The sequence below is a fragment of the Pseudonaja textilis genome, chromosome 1 (assembly GCF_049901715.1).
Source record: "Pseudonaja textilis isolate UNSWEBS1 chromosome 1, rPseTex1.2, whole genome shotgun sequence".
Classification (NCBI taxonomy): domain Eukaryota; kingdom Metazoa; phylum Chordata; class Lepidosauria; order Squamata; family Elapidae; genus Pseudonaja; species Pseudonaja textilis.
The window spans coordinates 232,767,919-232,790,534 of record NC_141990.1 but is presented as its reverse complement, the minus strand read 5'-3'; the positions used below and the strand labels follow the sequence as shown (position 1 = coordinate 232,790,534).

Genomic DNA, 22,616 nt, shown 5'->3' with positions numbered 1-22,616 from the left:
CTCCCAGCATTACCTTAATACTTCTTACTTACTTTCTATATTCACACAGCTTTGGACTATTTCATTTTTTTCCTCCCCACTTTCTTCCTTATTTTATCAAAGAATTTGTATGCATTTGTGTTGTGGCACCTGTGAACCCACCTGTAAATTCTTGTCCAACCATATTAAGTACCATTAGCAGAAAACCTGGCAACATAATTTCAAAGCTGGTTTACAACCTTTTCCTTCAGTAATCTGTGTGAATCTATCACCATTATGATGAGCTTTGTGGCCATTTTTAAAACCCTCAGACTCCATTTTGGAGACAGCCTAATCTGCAAAATCACTAGTAAATGATGAAAGGAATATTATTTATTGAGACTGCATTAAGTCCTACTAAGATCTATCCTCTCTGGAAAATTGACCAATTAGGAAGTTTGACCTTTTTATCTTTTTAGCTGCTCAGAATAGATAAGGTGTATAGTGCCAAACAAAGTGCTACGCAGAATAAACTTGAAAAATACTTGAAAAATAAGGTTGGTAAATTTTTTGAGGACTTGTTATTGTTATTTAGATTTGGAGACTCCCCAAAGACTCTGGGGCAGTTTACAGTAGCTTGGCAAAAAGCCTTAATTAAATATCTGGATAGTTCTTGGCCTACAATTTGGACCAGAACTTCCATCACTTAAGCAAGATGGTCATTGTACAATCTTTTTACTGCGGTCATAAAACAAATTACTACAGTCGCTAAGTGAATCATAAGGTAATTAAGCTAATCTGGCATTCCCATTGATTTGTTTGTCAGAGACTGGCTGGAAAGGGTCTCAAATGTTGATGACATAACTCCAGGGTGCTGCCACTATCGTAAATATGTGCTGGTGGCTAAACACCCACATTTTAATCATGGGATCATGAAGATGCCGTGACAGTCGTAAGTCCCTTTTTTTCAGGGCCATTATCACTTCAAATAGTCATAAATCGAGGACTATCTGTAAAGACAGTGGCTAGCTATAACTCATAATTATGATTTATTATGTAGGGACATAAAATGTTTACTTGTTACAAACAAAATAAAATTGTTACCAATGTTTCCAGGGTGCCTTCACTGTTCCAAAAATATGGATCTGCTTCCAAAACAAATAGGGAGAGGCTGAATGAATTGGATGCTTCTGCCCCCATGGAATGCTAAAGCAAGCTGCTTAAGGATGAAAGCTATGCATCAGAAGTATTTCTTATGGGTCCCATCAGAGGATTAAAGCAAATTGTTCTAGTTCTAAATAAGAAGGGCATTCAGAATAGAATAGAATAGAATTCTTTTTTTATTGGCCAAGTGTGATTGGACACACAAGGAATTTGTCGTGGTGCAAATGCTCTCTGTATACATAAAAGAAAAGATACATTTGTCGAGAGTCAAGAATCATAAGGTACAACACTTAATAATTGTCATAGGGTAAATAAGCAATAAAATTATACTAGGAAACAGTCCATATAAATCGTAATGATACAAGCAACAAAGTTACAGTCATACAGTCACAAGTAGGAGGGGATGGATGAGAAGGAGTGATGAGAAGATTAAGAGTAATAGTAGTGCAGACTTTGTAATAGTTGAACAATGTTGAGGGAATTATTTGTTTAGCAGAGTGATGGGGTTTGGGAAAAAAACTGTTCTTGTGTCTAGTTGTTCTGGTGTGCAGTGCTCTATACCGTTGTTTTGAGGGTAGGAGTTGAAACAGTTAATGTCCGGGATGTGAGGTGTCTGTAAATATTTTCACAGTCTTCTTTTTGACTCGTGCAGTATACAGGTCCTCGACTGAAGACAGGTTGGTAGTAATTGTTTTTGTAGACATGTAGACATTCAGCTGTCTACATTATGTGAAGGTGGCCCTAAAGCTCACTAATTTGTTTATTTGTTAGATATCTATCCTGCCTTTCCTTCAGGAATTCAAGACAGCATACATGGTGCTCCCACAACCAGATCTGGTGAAGTTGGTTGGGCTGAGATAAGTGGTTGGCTTTAAATTAGTCAGAGAATTTCAATGGCAGAGAACAGACTTGGAGTTGAGACTCCTATTGCCACTATACTTTTTAACCACTGCACTGCCCTGAATTGTGTTATACTTCACCAAACGGTTTTTGAAATTATTTAAGTTCCATACAGAAGGATGAACACGAAATCTTAGATTTTTACAAACTTCTAAGACAATTTTTATCCAAGCAGCCAGGCTCTTTCAAACAATAAAGGAATAAGAGCTAAAATGAAATACTGATCAATAAGAGAGCAAATAACTTGCCCTCCCTTTGATGTAGTAAATGGTTATTATATTATGAAACTCCAGACAGTAACCTACAATCAGCCAAACTTTTAAAATGTGAAAATAGTTTGAAAAAAAATCAATCATATTTGGGGGGGCGGGGGGGAATGATTGCCACCATGTTTAAGCATCACACACCTTTCAGGGTTTTTTTGATGGGGACCATCCAGGATTGCAATTACTGTTTCTTATCAGCAATTTTATTTCCTGTTTCTTCCCTTGGCCAGCCTTCTGAAGGGTAAATTGAGGTAAAATGAGGGTAAATTGACAAACAAGTTAACTTTAAAAGGTTGTGGGCAAGAATACTTGTGAAATTTGCCACAGCTGAACTCATTTCAGAACCAGCAGGGCCTGAACTTCCAAGGTAGAAAACACTCCATATTGTTAGCTTCCCAATGTGAAGATAAATTATGATAGGCAAGTACTTTCAACTCTTTGCATAATCAAGCACAAGTCCTTCTGTGGTTCTCTCTCTCTCTCCCTTGAAGCTTTTGTATTAAAATCACTAAAAATAAGGTCAGTAAGCTGCATAACTATTCAATTTGTTCTGAGGAGATAGGATTCATCAACTTGCATTTTTAAAATTGATCTGTGAATGTCTCAAATAATTTGAAATGTCTCTAGGAGAGTTTCTAAATTCCAATGAGACTGGTGCAGAGGTGGCATTCAGCAGACCAGTTCTGGAGAACCGGTAGCGGAAATTTTGGGTAGTTTGGAGAACCAGCAAATCCCACCTCTGACTGGAGATTTTACAGTATCCCTCCCCTGCCACGCCCACCAAGCCATGCCCACAGAACTGGTAGTAAAAAAAAATGTGAATCCCACCACTGGACTGGTGCCTTCCAAATGTTTTGGACAACAGCCTAACCATTAACAAGAGGTTATAGGCATTGTTGAAAACAACTTTAGGCAGTAGATTGTCTGCTTTTAATCTAATGCAAAACTTTAATCATCACTTGAAGAGGGAAACAGATACAGAAGCAATGGTATTTTTTTTCTCTTTTTATGACCCTGTAATCCCTTTTATTGGAGTGCAATTTGGGCAATTGAATGGAGCTGAGCATTTACTTGCTGGATGCCCTTCCTGATTCCTATGTGGAGTTTGCAGCAGATATTTTCTCTTTGTCCTTTGATAGAGAAACATCTCTTGCTGCCTAGGATTGATCTCTCAACTTTCCAAGTGAGGGGAATGCCTTCATCTCTAGGCTACCATGCCACTCAAAGAAGCAATAGTATACTTATTTATACACCTGGTAGGACCCAGAAGAAGGGCCTTCTCGGTGGTGGTTCCCTCTTTCTGAAACATCATTTCCCCAGAGATTAGAATGTCCCCCACTCTAATTCTCTTCCGGAAGGCACTAAAGACCTGGTTCTTCCAGTGGGCCTGGGGAACCCAGAGTGGGATGGAGCCCATTAAATGGTTAGTGTGATCTGCTGTCACTGGGGTGGGAGGTGGGGGGTAGGGATGATTTTATTATATTAATTTATTTGATTCTTCTTATTAGTTTTACTGTTTTAAATGTGGTTTTATGTCCTATAAACTGCTTTGAGTTGTCATAGGCGAATAGGCGGCAATGTAAATCCAATAAATAAATAACATTGTTTCTTTGTACTATGCAAATCTTTTTTTAAATTACCCATGGTTTTGCCCTCCTTTCAAGATGGCTGCCACTCAGTAAGGTTTTCTTTTTTCTCTTACCAACAATCTGCTAATTTCACTGTGAAAAACTGGTTCTTTGGTGGTGCTGCTCCATGGGTTTGAATTGGAGCACTTAGGTGTGACCCAAGATGACTTCTGGATGCTCGTGGGGATAGGAGAGGACAGTGGTGGGATTCAAATATTTTTACTACCAGTTCTGTGGGCATGGCTTGGTGGGTGTGGCTTGATGGGCATGGCAGGGGAAGGATAGTGTAAAATCCCCATTCCCTCCCCACCACACTAACCTGCTTTCCAGCTCTGTTCTCCTGTGCAGGGCAACCAAAGAAGACCCAGACGATCAGCTGGGACTCAGGAGGCAGAGAATAGATGGGGTTGGTGGGGCCAGTCAGAGGTGGGATCTCCAAACTGTTCAAAATTTCCTCTACCGGTTCTCCAGAACTGGTCAGAACCTGCTGAATACCCACCTCTGGGAGTGGGGTCTTGAAGGTTCCAATTCCCTCTGGAAGCAGTTGAAAAGTCAGTGGGCAAATCCATCTTCCTGTCAAGCAGCCAGAATTTTAACTTTCATTTTTTGACTTTATTGTTTTATTTTACTTTTTGAATTCTATCTGAAATTAGTAGCAGACAAAATTACTTCATTGTAATACATTAACATAATGATTCTTTAGAGCTGTTGTTTTTATACCATTATATATTGCTCATGAGCAAGGATTTTGTAAAGCAGCCTTAATACATTTTGAACCTAAAATCTTCCACTTAAATCCAGTTTACATTTGTTCTACATTTAATTTTCTTTTCTCTCTCTTATGTCTATCCATTAGGGTTTTTTTTTCTTTTCAGAAAAAAAGATGTGACTTGGAACAAAGATAACTCATTAATTGAAAGTCACAGATTGCTTTTACTAGCTGACCTAATATGACAGATGTAAAGGCAATTTTTGTGCTATTAAATTGTTAATATGCATTTTATGATATGAGAAATATGTATTGCTGTTGAAATTATATATATAGTATATATATAATTATTGCAACTGAAGAGCTGTATGCAGTTAAGGGTCTCAAGATCTTTCTAATTTCCAACATCTCCCTCATTATGTCAACATACTCTTGAAAGTGTTCATAACATTGCTTACTGTGGAAGTGTTTATAAATTGCTTATTATGCCTCAAGAGCTGAGATTTTAAATCTTTTTAAATATACTTAAGCTATAATAAATTTAACACAGAAACCAAATGAGGGGAATTATATTTAAAGAGAAAAGTCTTGATTTCTACATTTTATTGAATTTTCCTAACATTGAAACCTGGAAAGATGGTATAGTAGTTACTAAACAATTCATTTGTAAGCCTTCCAAAGAGAAAGCCATGATTGCTAAGCATAATTCTAGATACCTATTTCCACAAAGATATTGACAGATCAGAATTGATTCAGGGAAAGGGAAAACACAGAGTCTATATGCCAGAGAGTTATGCCCAGAGGTGGTATTCAGCAGGTTCTGATCAGTTCTGAAGAACCGATAGCAGAAATGTTGAGTAGTTCGGAGAACTGGCAAATACCACCTCTGACTGGAGATTTTACAGTATCCTTCCCCTGCCACGCCCACCAAGCCACGCCCACAGAACCGGTAGCAAAAAAGTTTGAATCCCACCACTGGTTATGCCCTATTTGAACTTCTTGGGGAGAAATAGCAAACTGAAGACAACTCTGCAAATGCAGATCTGACAAGTGCAGCAAAGACCAAGAAACCATAAGTAGGACAGTTTCTTGGAACCACTCCAGATAAGAGTGGAAGATTACCCACATGTGCTGTAGTTGGCTGTTCCCACAAAGGGACTGTGGGTTTGAACATAGGGAGATGACAAGATTAGCCATCTTGCTAACAACCGTAAAGGAGCATTTTAGAGAATACTAAATTCTCAAATCTCCTAATCATTTTCAGGAATTGCTGATTAACTACATCTAACTACTACAGAATTTTGGACTAAGAAGTCTGAAAATGAAGTCTGCCCTCAACCTTGAATTAAATAAAAAGTTAATCATAACTTAAACTTAATGAACTTCTCAAACTTAAATAATGTAAGCTTAATCAAACTTAAAGAAACATAATAGATTTTACTATTATAATCAAAATTCTTAATAAAAAATATAAAATTCTCAATATAAACACCCATGCACAAACTAAGGATCCCACTTAGTGGATTATTGGATACTTGATATGGTATCTTTTTTCTATATAGCTGCATTTTATTTGTATGGCTACATTGCAAATTTTTGTGTTTATGTAGCTTCCAGGCATGATATATTTTTAAATACCGTAAGTATTATTTTTATTAAGATCCTGAACTATTCAGTGATGCATCTCTTAAAACCACACACGTATTAATGTTTGATTGAGAAGGACTGTAAAATATAGCAAATATGCAACTATATAAATGTCAGCACCGGAATGGGCCAGAGAAGTTCCAAACCAATTTTATTCAAAGGGTGTAAACAAATTCTTACAGGTTCATGTAAGTGCAGTAACCCAAGTTGTGTAATTTTTAAGCCATAAAACTGAATTGCAGCAGGTTGTATTCAATGAAAAATTGACCTCATACAAAACAATACTAAATTATTGTAGCACCCGCCATCGTTGCACAAATAGGAACAAAAGGAATATAGAGAAAATGTGCTGTGTATTTCCCCACATAAATATAACTTGAAAGTGTTTTAGTAAGAATATTAGTATTATTGTATACACAAATATTAAAGAATACAAAACACCATCTGCTGTAAACTTTAAAGAATATTTAATAAGCTTTTAAAAAATAATGTATAGCTTTATTTTCCTATGAGGTGCATGAAAATATACCATTCCTTTTTGCTGCTGCAAGAATACCCAAGGAACCAAGAAAAACTACAATGGATAGTAACAGGTAACATTAAAAAAAGTAGTTATATGAAAACTGGAATATGAAAAGAAGTAGAGCCACATAATAAAAACATTTTGTAAAATGGAGAGCAACATTTACAAAACTGTAGACAGGAGAGGCAGAGGGCCTCCAATCTGTCACATCATCGTTAGAACTTTGGGAATTCTTCATGTTATGTTTTATACATTTTCTATGTGCTTATCTAGAAATACCAAATGATTTGCAAATATATACATAGCCATGAGTAGATGGTCATTGCAAATCTGACTTAAACTGGATTTGACTTGTATCTGAATAGGTAACTTGCCTGGGACTTCTACTTGGATTTTCAGACTTGAGAGGCTGAACATTTGAAGGCGTGACCAGTTTTGTGCGGTGGTGAAGATCAGGGAATGGGAAAAGCCATTCATGCTCTTCTCTCAGAATGTCCTTCTGTCTTAAATAGATTGTCTTTTGTAGGGTAACTATAGTGGGTAATGCTGTGAAGAAAAACATTTGGGTGACAATTTTTAAAGGAATGAAACAGCTGAAGAGAAAATAGCAGCATCTTTCTCTTGCCCCATGGTTTTCCTGTTGTTGCTTTTGTGTGTGTGTGTGTGTTTAAAAATGTACAGGATAAAGCCAGGGATGGATTGATGCTTTGTCACACCTAGAGTTGAGCTTTTGTTCAGGGTATCTACTGTAGAAAACTCATGTTTGCCTGACATAATCTGGAATACAGCTTTCAAGATGTGAAGGCTGTAGTCTTGTGCATCTTTTTGGGGAAGTAAATTCCATTGAGATCTATGGGATTTCATGCAGGACCTACAGTGAATAAGTTTGCGTGTCATTCATGGTCTTTTTTTAAAAACTAGATTGCTATACACTCTTGTTCTGGTGCTGTTTAGATAGAACCTTAGTACATGAATCGGAAACTCCAATCCAGCTTTTTCTAAATGGGTGTCTTCCAGGTCTCTGGAGTTCAAAGTCCCATCCATAGTTCACCTGCACGAAGGTTGTAGTTCAGGAGAATTGGAGAGCATTAAGTTGCCCCATTTCTAATGATGCCAATCCTGGTGTCCTCCTGATGCCGTTGTCAGTGGTTGTCTTGACTGGAAACTCCTGGGAGTTACTTTGTGCTATCAGCAACATCATCGCACAATTTTAAAGAAGTCTGAATGCTCTGATTTCCAAGGTGCATGTACCTCCATAGCACATGTGGCAAATGTACTTTTTAATATGGCAAACTGAAAGAGAGATCCTAACATAATGTGCTAGAAAAACCATACTGTAGATTAGAAACCTATTATTTAATCTGTGCTGAACCTTTCTTCTCCCAGCCTCCCCCCCCCCATTGGTAACAAACCTAGGTAGCTATTAATAGCCATTTTACAGTATATTAAAGCACACATCATTTTAGGAATATTCACAATAGACAAAATACACATTCCTAGCAAGTAAGACAGAAATGTAAACTCACATTCTTAATTTGCATTGACTTTAAGTCTTTGGGCCATGAAACAGAAATTAAGCACCCTGGACCCAAACCTGAACCTTTAGTGGGGCAGGCTCCACAGCTGATCCTAAATGGCTTTGGTCATATTATATATTTAAAGCCTTGTGCTTATAATATAGAAAAGGAATTGCACTGGCTTCTTGAATGCTGTCTGGAATACACAAGTCAGTAAAGAATTAATAAAGTATCACAAGCATTTCCTTCCTCCAATTGGACTTGTAAAAATTTCTTACTGTTGCTTATTCCTGCTCAATTATTTTCTGCCCTAAAAAAAAAAAAACCACCAAAGAGGGATTTGAGTGACCGATGAATGAAGCATGAGTATACAGTAGTCTGTTTGTGTTAGCTACAGGTATCTAGTCTGATGGCTGGTGATGGTTTCCTAAATTTGTTTGGTTTCTATGTTGCAGGCAGCCAGGATTTGCTTTAGCACCAAGGTTTTTCCAACGTGCATAAAGAGGAAGCTTCTGATAAACAAGTAATTCCTCATGGTATACAGCATCTCATTTCAAAGTAAAGGCTCTCTATGTTGCATTCGGTCTTGTACACTTTCTTTTAACAGCTTTAAAGAAGAATGTCTAAGTATTTCATTATACAACTATGTTCCTTGGATTTTCAGCACCTGTCTTTCTCATGACAATGTCCTGTGAACCAAGAACAGCATCCTCTCCGGATAATGTGATGATGATATATAGGCTTCCTATGAAGATATTTAAAGTTACTAACATGATGGTGTGGGTTTTTTAAAGTTAGGGTTACTCAATAGGTGTTGAATTGTTTATGTTGCCAGCGTGCAGAAGGGAGATTGGAATCCGTTGCTAGATATTTAGCTGAACTACAGCATCTCAAAAAGAGATTCCCATTATTTACAAAAGCAAGAAAGTAGTCTTTCCATTAAAATTAATCTCCTGAAATACCATCTTAGAAATCAAAGAGTGACCCTTCACATGTCATTAGTGATTAAAGCAGCTTATAAACTTAATAAATAATACAGTTAAATATGAAAACATTACTAGCTGGTTCAGTTTGGGTACTGAAAATAAAAACCCCAGCTTAGAATTATGTTAGCCTTCTAAACACAAAGATCCCGCAAGTGTGAAGCCTACCTTTCTTGTTGTGATCTTTGCAATGAATGGCCAGCATACACACAATAGACAGCAAGGCTATTTATCTAGTTTTCCAAGCTACGAAACACTTGTTACTGTTTGTTCTGTAAAATTCAGGAAGCTTTTGAGGTTATTGTTTAACTATTGAGTTTTGTTATTGGTTTCTACCTATGCCTACCTATCCCCTGCTGAGATTCCTGCCCACTTCTGTGACTTAATTTCTGTGAGTAATTCTGCTGAGTCACCTATTTTTATTTGTATAAAGGGGTAGGGCACAGGAGTACTTTAATATTTTAAGAACTCATCTTTTACTTTTAGAACCTATATTTTATTCATATTGCCTTATTTTATGATCATGGTCTTCAGAGATGGCAATCTAAAAGCTGTCAGTAGGTGTGCTTGTAAAACAGTCAAAAGTAATGAGCAATGACAACTAACAGCAATGGAATTTCAAAGACACTTCATTGCTGTATAGCGGAAAGAATCAAAACCACAGAATAATTGGAAAATAACATGTATATTATTGCTTAAAGGCAAACTTGTCCATTGTATGCACATCTAACAGGACAAGAGGAATCAAAAGAGTCAACTGCAGGGTGGAATAGGAATTTCTATACATTTGCTATAACTGGGTACTGCTGGACTCTTCAACCATGTATGAATTTGGGTAAGCATTATGTTAATTGATAAACTCTAGAGCAGCATTTCTCAGTCTCGGCCACTTTATGTGGACTTCAGATATGTGGACTTCAGGTTCCAGAATTCCTCAGCCAACCATGCTGGCTGGCAGATTCTGGATGTTGAAGTCCAGACATCTTGAAATTCCAAGGTTGAACAACACTGCTCTAGAGCAGGGGTGCCCAATCAGTGGTGCTATTCTACCAGTTCAGCCCAGTTCTGGCATACCGGTAGCACCAAAGATCAGTGGAGACCAAACCGGTTTGCTCTGATGATCTGCTGTTGGGCCCACCCTCCCCATACTGGCTCCCATACTGAAATTTATTCCCTGCTTTTGAAGCGCAGCTGCTTTGTGCGGCACAGCAGATTGCCACATGTCAGCTGTTGAAGCCACACGGAGAGTGCAGGATTGCAGGAAGTGAGTAGGAATGCCTCTGCGCATGCACAAAGTGTGTGTTTGGTGAGCGCAAGAAGCGCGCCCAACAAACAAACCCACCAAACTAGTGATGAACTGCTTTGCAACCCACCACTGTGCCCAGTCCCTGGGCTGCAGACCAGTACTGCTCCATGGACTGTAGGTATCAGACAGCACAACTGGAGGTGAGCAGCAGGTGAGTGAAACTGCATATGCATGGATCTACATCCGTGATGGCGAACCTATGGCACGCATGCCACAGGTGGCAGGCGGAGCCATTTGTGCCAGCATGCAAGCTGCAGGCAAACTTACCTCAATACGCATGCGCATGTTTCACAGCTGATTTTTTTTTGCCAGTTTGAGGCCTTTTTCGGCCTCCCAAAGGCTTGAGGAAGACTTCTGCAGGCTTTGCATGCCTAAAACTAGCCCCGTTTCATCACGGCCTGTTTTTCTGAAAATACCAGAAGTGGTGAAACAGGGCTAGTTTTCCGCCTGCAAAGCCTGCAGCAACCTTCCTCAAGCCTCTGGGAGGCCGAAAAAGGCCTCAAATGGCTGAACATCAACTGTGAGGCGCAGTGCAGATAAGGGGGCAGCAGGGGTGGGTGGGTGGGTGGGTATTGCGCATGCATGTGGAGGGGGCGTGGAGGGGGCACACATTGCCTTCTGGGTGCTGGCACATGAGTGCATGTGTGCAAGCACACACACAATTTTTGGCACAGGAGCCCAAAAAGGTTAGCCACCACTGATCTAGGTTGTGTGCTCCTCACCCGCCCACCCACTCCCCAGTCCATAGAAAAATTGTCTTCCATGAAACCAGTCCCTGGTGCCAAACAGGTTGGGGACCACTCCTGTAGAGCATGGGCACCAGTTGGTCTAGGGATCAAATCTTAACCTATACTAGTTCTTTCTTGAGTTACAGCCCTGAGGTAGTGCTTCTTTACAGAAAATGATGAGAATGTTCTAGATTTCTTGTCATAATCCAGATATTGTCACATTTCATGTTTTTCTTTGTATATTAAATGTTTGTATTGAAGCTATTTATAGAGTTTATAAATGGATAATACTGTACCCTAAATTGGCTGCTTTGTCTTCAATCAAGTACGTGTCAGGTGTACGATTGCCCGCCCTCCCCATTGCATGGAATCATGAAACTTTAGTTTTTCAGAGGGATGTCTTAGTTAAGGGTGTTAGGTTTTACTGATATGGTTGGCCTTGATTTTATATGGTTGACTCTCTTTTTGCAATTGTAAACTTTCATTCTTATATAGTTCAAAGATCTACGAATATTAAATAATGGGAAAATGTCTTCCTTTTTTGGGAGGGGATGCTTTTGAGTCAGTTTTTTTATTCCTAGTGGCTGCTTGAGCAAACCCTGCAGGTTTCTTCACAAGAATTCAGAAGTGGTTTCCCACACCTGCTTCCTCGGTCTGAGACAGAGTGACTGGCCCAAAATCACCCAGCTGGCTTTGCTCCTAAGGCAGGAGTAGAACTCCCTGTCTTCTGGTTTCCAGCCTGTGCTTTAACCACTGCACCAACCTGCCTCATTATCTTCCATTACTGGAAAAATAAACAACGATCAACTGTATATAAAAGGATGGAAAGAAAGGCAAGGGCTGAATTAAGATTCCTTTGCTGCTTTTTTTTTTTTTTGAGCAGAACTGAAGGGAAAGGAACTGTCTGAGTGGACTAACAATGTGTACATGCTGACTTTAAACTCTACTTGGATGTTAAGCTATGGATTCTAAGTCTGGTCAATTTTCTGTCAGCATGCATGTATTAACAAACCTATTAGTGTTCACCTACAATGATAATCCACTCATTTTATTGATATATGATTTACTAAAGCAAGACAGATAACAGATGACCCATCAAGCAATCTTCATTGTTGAGATAGTGAGCAGATAATCCATGCTAGCCTTTCATTGGCCTATGGTTGTAAGCAGTGATGGGAATGTGCTTGAAAATCTTTGCCTCCATGTTCTTCTGTGTATATTAATGCAGAGAAAAGCAAAAAGGGAAATTAATGACTTTTTGGTTAGTGGAGAATTTTTTCAAACCTTCCAATTCCTTCTTGGAATAATTTGTTCGTTTAAAAAGCAGCTACAAAGCATGTTTACAGCATGGGCTTTTCCCCCTAGTGAATCTATCCTATTTAAAGGTGAAAATATGACAAAGCAAATTAAGGAAAAGGCAAAGAGACGAAGGGGACAGCAACAGGGGGGAAAAAGGACATACTGGAACACCAAAACTGGAATGACACTTAAAAGAAAATCCAGAGGACAGTAACAGAAAGGTGATTACATATTTTCTGAAGAATAAATCTGACTGATGCAATTGCTTGTTTCTTAGTGGCCTAAATTTCTTCCCTAGGAGATCTTTCCATTTGACTCCATGGTCCTATGGAATACAAAGGAAGAGAAGACCGATGTGCTTTGCAGGCAGCTGCTAGAATTGTTGTTGTGTATCTATATGGATGGATTCAGACATTAGTACTTGAACGTTATTACACTGATTTCAAGAGTAAGAATTCCCATTGTTTACAGCCAGGTCTGATGGGACATCAAAACCCTTTCTTCACGCTTTCCCCAAAGACCTCTCATTCCGTGACACCATGTTGAGAGTCCAAAACATGTCCCTGGGCCGAGGTGCTAAGCTGGCTAAAACCAAATGCTAAGACATGGCTGTCCCACATCTTCTCTATCATTTTGAGAAAGGGCTCCCTGTATTTTGAGGACTGGTGAAATCGGGCTAGGCGGAACATTTCTATTTGTCAACAGCTTGCAGAGATTAAACTCCGCCTCAAACTAAGCCACAGTCTGTGCAAAAGGGAGCCGTTCCTTTCTTTGTTTTTCTTGCCATTTAGAGAGAAGAATTTATTTTGTCGGAGCAAGTCTTGAGTTCCACGATGATACCATTTTGAGTGGTGTGACAAAACTAGGGGGAATCCACAATTTTTCCATAGAGGATTATACAGTTTATTTTACATAGAAAAAATATGACAACAGGATGGAGGGCCCTCTCGTTCGTCTCTTGGAGAGGTGGTTGATGGACCCTGAAGATGATGTTTATGCACAGTAGGTGTCTACCTTGACAACCTGACAATACATGGTCATTGCAAATGTCAGTCCAAGAATCTGTAGATACAAAAATCATCGTCAGCATTAAAACAGCATGCAACTTTCCCTTTGGTCTTTCATGATATATGCACAGTTGCATACTATGGTTCCAGAAGGATCCTGCATTTCCCATGCCACCCCAGGGTATATACAAATTCTACATAACACAGTTCTGCATAATCAGCAGGGCATACTCAATTTGGGGCTGACCTAATGGAAAAGCCAAAGGAGAGTGATGAGATTTCTTCACAATCAAAAAGAAAAGGGAGGAAAGAAACCTGGATTGTAACTCAATCGTAGCTTTGTTCAATATTGATGGGGGAAAAAATCTTTAGATTAGATAATTTGGGAGAGTCTCTCCTTTTGAATAGTATAATAGAGATGGAAGGAACCTTGGAGGTCTTCTTGTCCAACCCACTGCTCAGGCAAGAAACCCTATACCAGAGGTCTCCAAACTTGGCAAGAGCTGGCAGGAGAATTCTGGGAGTTGAAGTCCACAAGTCTTAAACTTGCCAAGTTTGGAGACCTCTGCTCTATACTATTTCAGACCAATGGTTGTTCAATCTCTTCTTAAAAACCTCCAGTGTTGGAGCACCCACAGTTTAAGAAACTAGATGTTCCACTGATTAATTGTTCTAACTGTCATCCCAAAGGTGCTTTTCTTAAAGGCAAGGCATTTTGTTTCTCATCCAGCAAGCTTCTTTCATTCTGACTGAATCAAGCTTATTGGATGGGGAGTGAAACATCTTCAAGGAAATCAAAGAAAGTCCCGTTGCCTTTAGGAAAAGCACCTTTGGGACAGCCATGACCTGGATGATTGAGAATCTCCATAAATATTTGTTCTAACTGTCAGGAAATTATTCCTTCATTCCAGGATGCTTCTCTCCTTGATTAGTTGCCGTCTACTTTTATCTTGCTTGACTGTCTATGCCATTATTTTGCTTGGGCGTTCTGCTTCCTCGTGGACTTTCTGCCCAGGGAAAAGAGTATTTTGGAGACAACAGTTAGTCAGGCTAGGTGTTTACTCCATCTGTAGGCATTGCCAAAGGACACCTGAAACCTCCATATTCTGTCTGCCAAACTTTCTCCTCAGTCTTTTGCCCATGTACAAAAGAAGCAAGGGCTTGTGCTACATGGTCTGGCCTTCTCTTTACGTTGCTCTGTGTAAAGTTATGTGTGTCCATTATGGCTTTTAGACTTGTTCTTGTGTGAGTACTGTAAATAATTTGCACAAGACTGTACGCTATCAAATGGTTGATGTACAGTACTTCCTTTAGCTGAGATATCCTGAGAACTGAAATTTTCTGAAGCATGTTATGGAACTCTAACAGAGAATGGGTAGCTCTGTATCTAATTTTCATTTTCTACTATTTACTGGGGAAACCATGACAAATAATCAGGTATAAAAATAACAGAGGATTACAAAGTAGAAATGTATTTTATCTACTCTAATTCTGGAGAGTTGGGCATAGTTAAACCCACTGGTTTCAACAGGATTAGCCTCCTCAATTCTGTATTAAATTGTGACATTAATTTGGAGAGTGGGGAAAATCCTACAACCCTTCAGGATTAATTCTAAATGGTAATGACAAGTTTAAATAGCTGGGGTGTAAGTTAACAACATATTTGCCTATTTTGACTCAAATGTGGTACAACGTAAATGGTTTTAATCCCAGTTCTTGTTTGTTAATTTTAAGCAGCTTTATACTGTTCTTAGGATCTCAAAACAACTTTCTAAGGATTGGAGGAAAAGATTTAAAGTGTAGGAGGCAGTGAAGTGATCAAGTAAAATATGCTAATTATTGGACAGCACTGCTTTCAAATAAAAATTCATTATGAGGGATCTCTTACTGTTTAGGCTAAGGCACAATAAGTCAATTACTATTCCCCATTAACTTAAGCTCTACCAACTTTATGTAGAAACCATTGCTATTTAATATCAGCAGATACTCTAATTAAACCAAGGAAGGATCATTAAACACCCAGGACATAAGTAGGAATAAACAAAACAGTATTCAACATAAAGAAGACAACTTTTCTTTAGATCAATCTTCTTGCTGTTCTGATATAATCCCGAACCAATTTATCAACAAATAAATTCAATGGAATTTCCTTTGGAGAAAGATTTATAGGATTTTGCTATTAATACCAGGTTATATTTGTGAAAGATAAACTGAGATGCAATTAAATCCTTCACGGTGGTAAAACAAACAGAAAGCGCACAGGAAATACCTGAACCAATGCTGTGCACAATCCAAAAATTCCGACTGCTAACAGGTTCTCCTGAAGCCATAATTTCACTGTTTCGTAGCAAGGCTAGAGAGAGGGGAAAAAACATTATGCTATAAGGAAGCCAATGGCCTAAGGAGAACCTACAACTCATATCAAACTTGGTAATCGGCAGTGTCAATTTAAGCTTTCCAGTGGAGATGAAAAGCACCTCTGGGGATTTTCTTGCAATGAAATATGTCTTTAAAGGCCTAGAAAAACTGTACAACTGAAGATCAAGTGGATACTCTGTGCAAGATTCATGAACAAAAAAAAAGAAGAAGAAGAAGAATGTCTGCTTCTCATGTATGGCCTACAAATCAGACTGCTGTGTTTCTAAACCAAATAGTAAATCTCAGTGCTTTAAACAGAAATGCTGGGCAAGAATGTGAGAAGGCAATTATAGACCAATTATTGCTTAAACAAATCATCACCCAAATACTTCACCTTGCTTTCTAGCAACCACAAAGTAATCAGATGACATTACATTTGTTTTAACATGTTAGTCCCAGTGTCAGTATGTCAAATTTTAGCACTGATAATTTCCTAGGAGGATTTGCCAGCCCGACTCATAAAGACAAGAGGTTTTAAAATAACAATTGAATCAACGGTAGGATTTACTTTTAGTTTTGATACATTCCTGTAACAGATCACCTTGGACTTATTTTTCAGCATAACTTTTTGAGTATTCTCATGAAGGGTTTTGGTTGAACTTGAGTCTGTGAGCCCAATACTCTATCTACACTCTGGTAACTTCCTGTATACCTGGGTGGATTCCAGAGTACTTTCTGAATGCAGGAATGCAGAAATATACTACTTTTTTCCCCTGCTGTACAAAACCTGGGAGTACTGATTATTTCCTCAGAACTGTTTTCCCAGAGATGATTGGTGTCTGCTGTGACAACAGGCCAGTTGATGTCAGCCACCACTGCAGACCTAATGTTGCATATACAATCTCCTGAACTGGCAACACAAAAGTAGGCAGTCCTGTCTTATACTGTGAAGTCTTGTCTTCTTGTTTCCTGGTCTCATACTGAGCACATTCTGTGAGATGCTAAAGTTTGCTCCTAAGATTCACAGAATGGGATTCTGTCTCAATGCTGCAGTTCTCTGGAACTTTTATACACAGACACCCACTACAAGGGTGTCAAACTGGAGGCCCATGGGCCGTATGCATCATGCGTGGCCACACCCACCCCAGCTCCGCTAATGGGAAAAATGTCACATGAAGGCAACACGATGCAGCAAGTTTGACACCCGGGTACTAGTAGGAAGGAACCTCTACTCCAAAACAATACTTGAAGATTGTTGGATGTGAAGAGGAAAAGCATAATCAGAAAAAAAAAATGCCACTCCTTTCTCTGCAGAACCTTTGGTTCCAGTGAAAGTGGCCTTTTTGTTTTATGAAATTACATGGCTGGTGGCTAAATAAACAATAGAGCAAGCCAAGACTTTTAAATATCTGGGGATTCTTTTCTCTGCTATGTATGGGCCACTGAAAATACCCTACCAATTATGTTACCCTAAACATACACACAAAAAAAACCATCATTGGTTTTATCATCTTTCTACTTCTTCAAAGGACCTCACCATATACCCAGAGCAATTAAACCCTTGGTGGGCAAGATCTGAACCCAGCTCCTTTTAGAGTCCAGTTGGGTGCCTACAGGTCATTCCCTTCTCTTTAAGGAGTTCCATCCAGCTCCCTGAAATCAATTTTTTCAGCTACCCCACTGTGTTCTGAACATGGTGGTTTGCTGTGAAATCGGTCTTCTTAAAATATTCATTTTCTCCTATTGGCTTAAGATCCCTTTTATTAGTTGGCTTGGTCCCTCTGATTATGACTGATCACCTTTAATCTTCCTAGTGCTAAGAAACACATGCCAGATTGCAACTTTATGGCTTTTTATGGCCAGCCATCACTGTAGCCATGGGTTATGAACATACACTACCTGTCCTTAAATAATGGACCATTGATTTAAAACTGCAAGCAATGTATGAGTTCTACCTAGAAATATCTTCCTAAGTCACTGAACATTTGCCCCAACTAGCTGGATATCAGTCACATAATGACTCTAAAATTTAGAAGGGCCTTCACCAATAACTTTTGCCTTTTTTATCCTAAATAATTAATATGTTCTTGTTTTATTTGCTGGTGAATTACTAAATAAAATTTTGTTATTTAATGGAGTAGCTACTCAACATTCTGGTCTACATAAAAAGACTACTTTAATTTTTACGACAATCAATATTCAGCAAATATTGTTTTGGAAGAAACAACTCCAAGGAGTTCACTATTAGGTTACTTCTGCAGTATATTCACCACTACCATTTAAGATGGCTGCTGGTTGTCATAGTGATTCAACTTATTTTCAGTGATCATAGAACATTTAGACAGGCACTCTAATTTTGCCTTTCCTATCAAAGATACTTCAGAATAACCTTGTTCGTACATCAACTTGGCACCGAGCTGAGGAAAAGGAGCAGTTTCAAAAAAATACCCCCTGGTTCATGTAGGCCCTCATGTCCAACCGCCTGCTAAATGCAGAAATCTATATTTTCAGCAATTGAAAAATAATAATCAGCATGTCCCAAAGGTGTTTTACCAAAAGGCAACGTTTGTTTTTCCTTTTGAAAAAACACCTTTGGGACAACCATGACCTGGATGACAGAGAATCTCCATAGACAATAGTCTGCATGCATACATGTAGTGAAAGAATCCACTTAGGGAAAAACAAAGTAGAAAAAAGACCACAAGGGCAAAATAAAGATTTTATAAGCTCTTCCTGTGCTCCCAAAAGTGCTTTCTTTCAAAAGGCAACTGGACTTGGTTTTTTCTTTCTTTCTTTTTTCTTCTCATCCAAGAAGCTTCTTCAGCTGTTCTTCAGCTCAGAGCTGAAGAAGCTTCTTGGATAAGAAATGAAATGTCTTCAAGGAAAAAACCAAGTCCTGTTGCCTTTTGACAAAAGCACCTTTGGGACAACCATTACCTGGATGTCTGAGAATCTTCATAAACTTATCCCTGTTCTCTGCTTCAGGTGAACCACCACTTCAATTTACCTTTCCCCAGAGGTGGGATCCGACAGGGTTAACTACTGGTTCAGTGATTTACAATGTGCTTCCCTGCATGCTGTGTGCGTGTGTAAATATTAATCAGCTTGCTGCCTGGACAGCTGAGCAGCGCTGCATGCAGGGAAGCAGCGTTTGAAAAAGCACTTTTTTCCTGCTTTTTCAACCACAGCTGTGCCTCTGCAGCTGAGGTTGAAAAAGCAGAAAATAAAGGTCAGGTAAGAGCCCAGGCGAGCGGGTGGGCCAAAACAGCAGCAGACATAGAACCGGTTCTATGTCTGCTGCTCTTCAGAACTGGTTCTACAGAGCCGGACAGAACCGGTAGAATCCCACCCCTGCCTTTCCCTCTTTCTTTTCCAATCTATGTGCCTCTCCCCCTTTGACTCCTGCACCATATTCCATATCTCCTTTTGCTCCTTGCTGTGTTTTTATTCCCTACTTGATTCCTTTTGCTCCTCGTGTTATTCTGCTTCTTCTGTCTTACATTTCCATGCAAATTTGTATAGGACTATGTTTTCAAGTGTATTGTCTGTTTACGTTTGACTTAATAAAAATTGTCATCCCCATTTTACCTTTACCGGCCTGCTTTGGAAGTGTTTCCCTCTATGTGCCTGTCAGAAGCATGTGCAACTTTCAAATTACTAGAAGTTGCCTTGACTCACGTTCCTGAGTTCTGTGTTTTTACTTCTACTACTGACACTTAAAGGTGAACTACTTATTAAGGCTATTCTCCTCTTGGTTGGTTGTCTGAGAAGTATGCCAAATTAGGATGAATAAGTCAGAATAGCCTTCCTGATAGATGTTTAGTCACCCTTAAAGATGGGCACAACAGCATGTAGCAAATAGGCAAAGCAACAACATTTTACTTTCACTAGTGGAGTCTAAAAATTCTAGTCTTCTGAGTTGATTCATGATTTAAATACTCACAGCTTTCCACCAGGTCCCTGGGGAATGAAGACCACAGTTTTCACTAAATTCCAAGCAGCATGAATCTGGCACCCGTGTGGTATTGTATACTTCAAACCAGTCAGTGTAGTTGGAGACGCCACAGCATCTGAACTGGAGGGGAATAAGAGAATTATAAGTCACCTTAGTCAAGAGGCCTATTTAAGGATCAGGTTCAGTGGGCCCAGCATGCCAGAACACCTCTGGACTGCACATCTGGAAAGAGGAAGTATTATACCTTGTATTCAAATTTATTCATTTCTGAATAAAACATTTATGTGAATTTCTCCAGATTTAGTTCACTTACCTGAGAAATTTAAGAGTGTCCCAAATCTATTACAAGCAGTTGTCCCTGAATGACTCTAATTGGGACTTGAATTTCCATCACTAAGTGAAGTGGTCATTAGGTGAAACATCACATGAGTACTCTGATTAGTGAGGGCAGTTCTGATAGTCTTGGTTGTGGCCATTAGGCCAGAACCACACTGTTGTTAGTCAAGGATTTCACATTTTTCCTGCCCTATTGCATTTACCTCCACTTCAACTCCTCCCAATCTCCTATTTCCCTATCTCTGTTCTTTTGGTCACCCTTACTCTGGTCTGCAATCTCACAGTGATGGGATTCAAAATTTTTTACTACTGGTTCTGTGGGCGTGGTTTAGTGGGCATGGCAGGGGAAGAATACCCTAAAATCTCCAATCAGAGGTGGCATTTGCCGGTTCTCTGAACTACTCAAAATTTCCACTACCTGTTCTCCAGAACTGGTCAGAACTTGCTGAATACCACTTCTGCAACCTCAGCTCCTTGCACTCCATTGCCCCTGCCATCCAATGGCATCCCCAGGTGACTTTTGCCAACCTCTTCCTCTTGCTGCTGATGAGGTGACCCTTCATGAGCTGGTCACGTGCAGCCTCAGGAGGGCCTTGTAAGGCCTTGGGCGGACGTCACAAATGGCCAGGCTGGGCAAACCTTATCATCACTGGGAAGCAGATGGTAAAAGTCAGCTGGGGCCAGTGAGAAGGGTGTTGGGATGGCGGAGTGCAGGGCTGTGAGGCTGCAGGTCAGGGCAGCAACGGTAGAGTGCAGGGAAGCCAAATGGGCAAAGATGGGAAGGATACAAGTGGGTAGGGATTTAAGTGTAACCTGCAGTCGTAATTGAGAGCAGGCTAACAAGCTCATGAATTTTGATCACATAATTGTGGAGCTGTGGTAACAGCTGTAAGTACAAGGACTGGTTGTAAACTTTCAGTACCATTGTAACTTCAAACAGTTGCTAAAGAAATGGTCATAAGTGAGGACCACCTGTATTGGCGACTCAGTTTCCTTGTTATATCAGAGAGCCCAGGCACTTCAGAGACTCCATGTCTCTTTATATCCATTGTACTATCAGAACATCCAAGGGATAACTATTGTGTAAGTGGAAGATCACTTTGTTTCCAGATAATCCTATACCCTTTAAGACATTCCATTAGGGTATAATATGTAGGGGAGAGAAAAAGAGTAAAAAAATGCCCTTGAGTTAATCACCATATTTCTATTCATTCTGAAATGCTCCTAACCAATAGTTCTCAACCTGTACTCAACCTGTGCTCTGTGTCACAGAGTGGGGGGCATGATGGCTTGAAGAAATGTTATGATTTAGATATTGAATTAAGTCTTGAGGTCCATGGCCCTGAACCATGGCCACAAAAGATATTTAAAGGGGGTTCATGGTGGAGAATAGGTTGAGAACCACTGCTTGTTCCAAACATGGTTTGGAAAGTTGCTGAATGAAGTAGATGTCTTGTCCTATCTTTGGACAACAGAACAGCAAAAGAACTAATCTTCAATCATGTGGAAACTAAAGAAAACATTTTTTATCAAATTCCATGCATTTTACAATACAAGTGAAGAGGACTAGAATTACATCAATGGGGGGGAAAGGCTAAAAAAAATGGCCACTGTTCCTTCTTCATGGGACTTAAAAGAGAAAGAAAAACTCAGCTCAGAAAATTGTTTGTCATAAGACATGATATTATCAGCAATACAGTTGTATTATGTTTCTAGTATGTTATTACCATGAAAAAAACATCGGGTTACAGCAATGACTATTTTATTAGATGAGATGTAAACAGTGGTGGAATTCAATTTTTTTTTTACTACCAGTTCTGTGGGCATGGCTTTGTGGGCATGGCAGGGGAAGGATACTGTAAAATCCCCATTCCCTCCCCACCCCACTAACCTGCATTCCAGCTCCGTTCTCCTGTGCAGGGCAACAAAAGGAGATCCAGCTGATCAGCTGGGACTCGGGCGGCAGAGAATAGATGAGTATGGGGCCAGTCAGAGGTGGTATTTGCCAGTTCTCCAAACTACTCAAAATTTCTGCTACCGGTTCTCCAGAACTAGTCAGAACCTGCTGAATACTACCTCTGGATGTAGACAAGTGGCTTCAAATTTATATATTCTCTATTTTGAAATTGCCTTTGACTTTTTCATGATCTGGGAACTGAGACTGAAGGCAGCCACATTTTCCAAATATCAGAGTGTTAAATGTTGTTTTACTTCCAGTGTAGCAATTCAGCATCTGGATGTGAACTTAGTTTTCAAGAGAGCTTTATGTAGATTGTTCTAGGAGTCCAATATCCTTTGGTGGACTGCAAAGCTGAAAAAAGGAACTCATCGC

At 39.4% G+C, this 22,616-nt stretch overlaps 1 protein-coding gene across 12 annotated transcripts in view; it reads right to left on the bottom strand.

The window, feature by feature from the left end:
* Positions 1–6,727: 6,727 nt before the first annotated feature.
* The window catches only part of TSPAN4 (tetraspanin 4), a 754,211-nt gene continuing 738,322 nt past the window's right edge, over positions 6,728–22,616 (bottom strand). For all 12 annotated transcript variants that reach the window (XM_087920957.1, XM_087920956.1, XM_087920962.1 and 9 more), the window contains 3 exons: positions 19,937–20,068; positions 15,905–15,988; positions 6,728–13,690 (listed from right to left, as the gene is read on the bottom strand). In XM_087920957.1, coding sequence (XP_087777083.1) covers positions 13,622–13,690; positions 15,905–15,988; positions 19,937–20,068 — 285 coding nt within the window. In that variant the 3' untranslated portion in view covers positions 6,728–13,621. The remainder of the gene's footprint in view (positions 13,691–15,904; positions 15,989–19,936; positions 20,069–22,616) is intronic.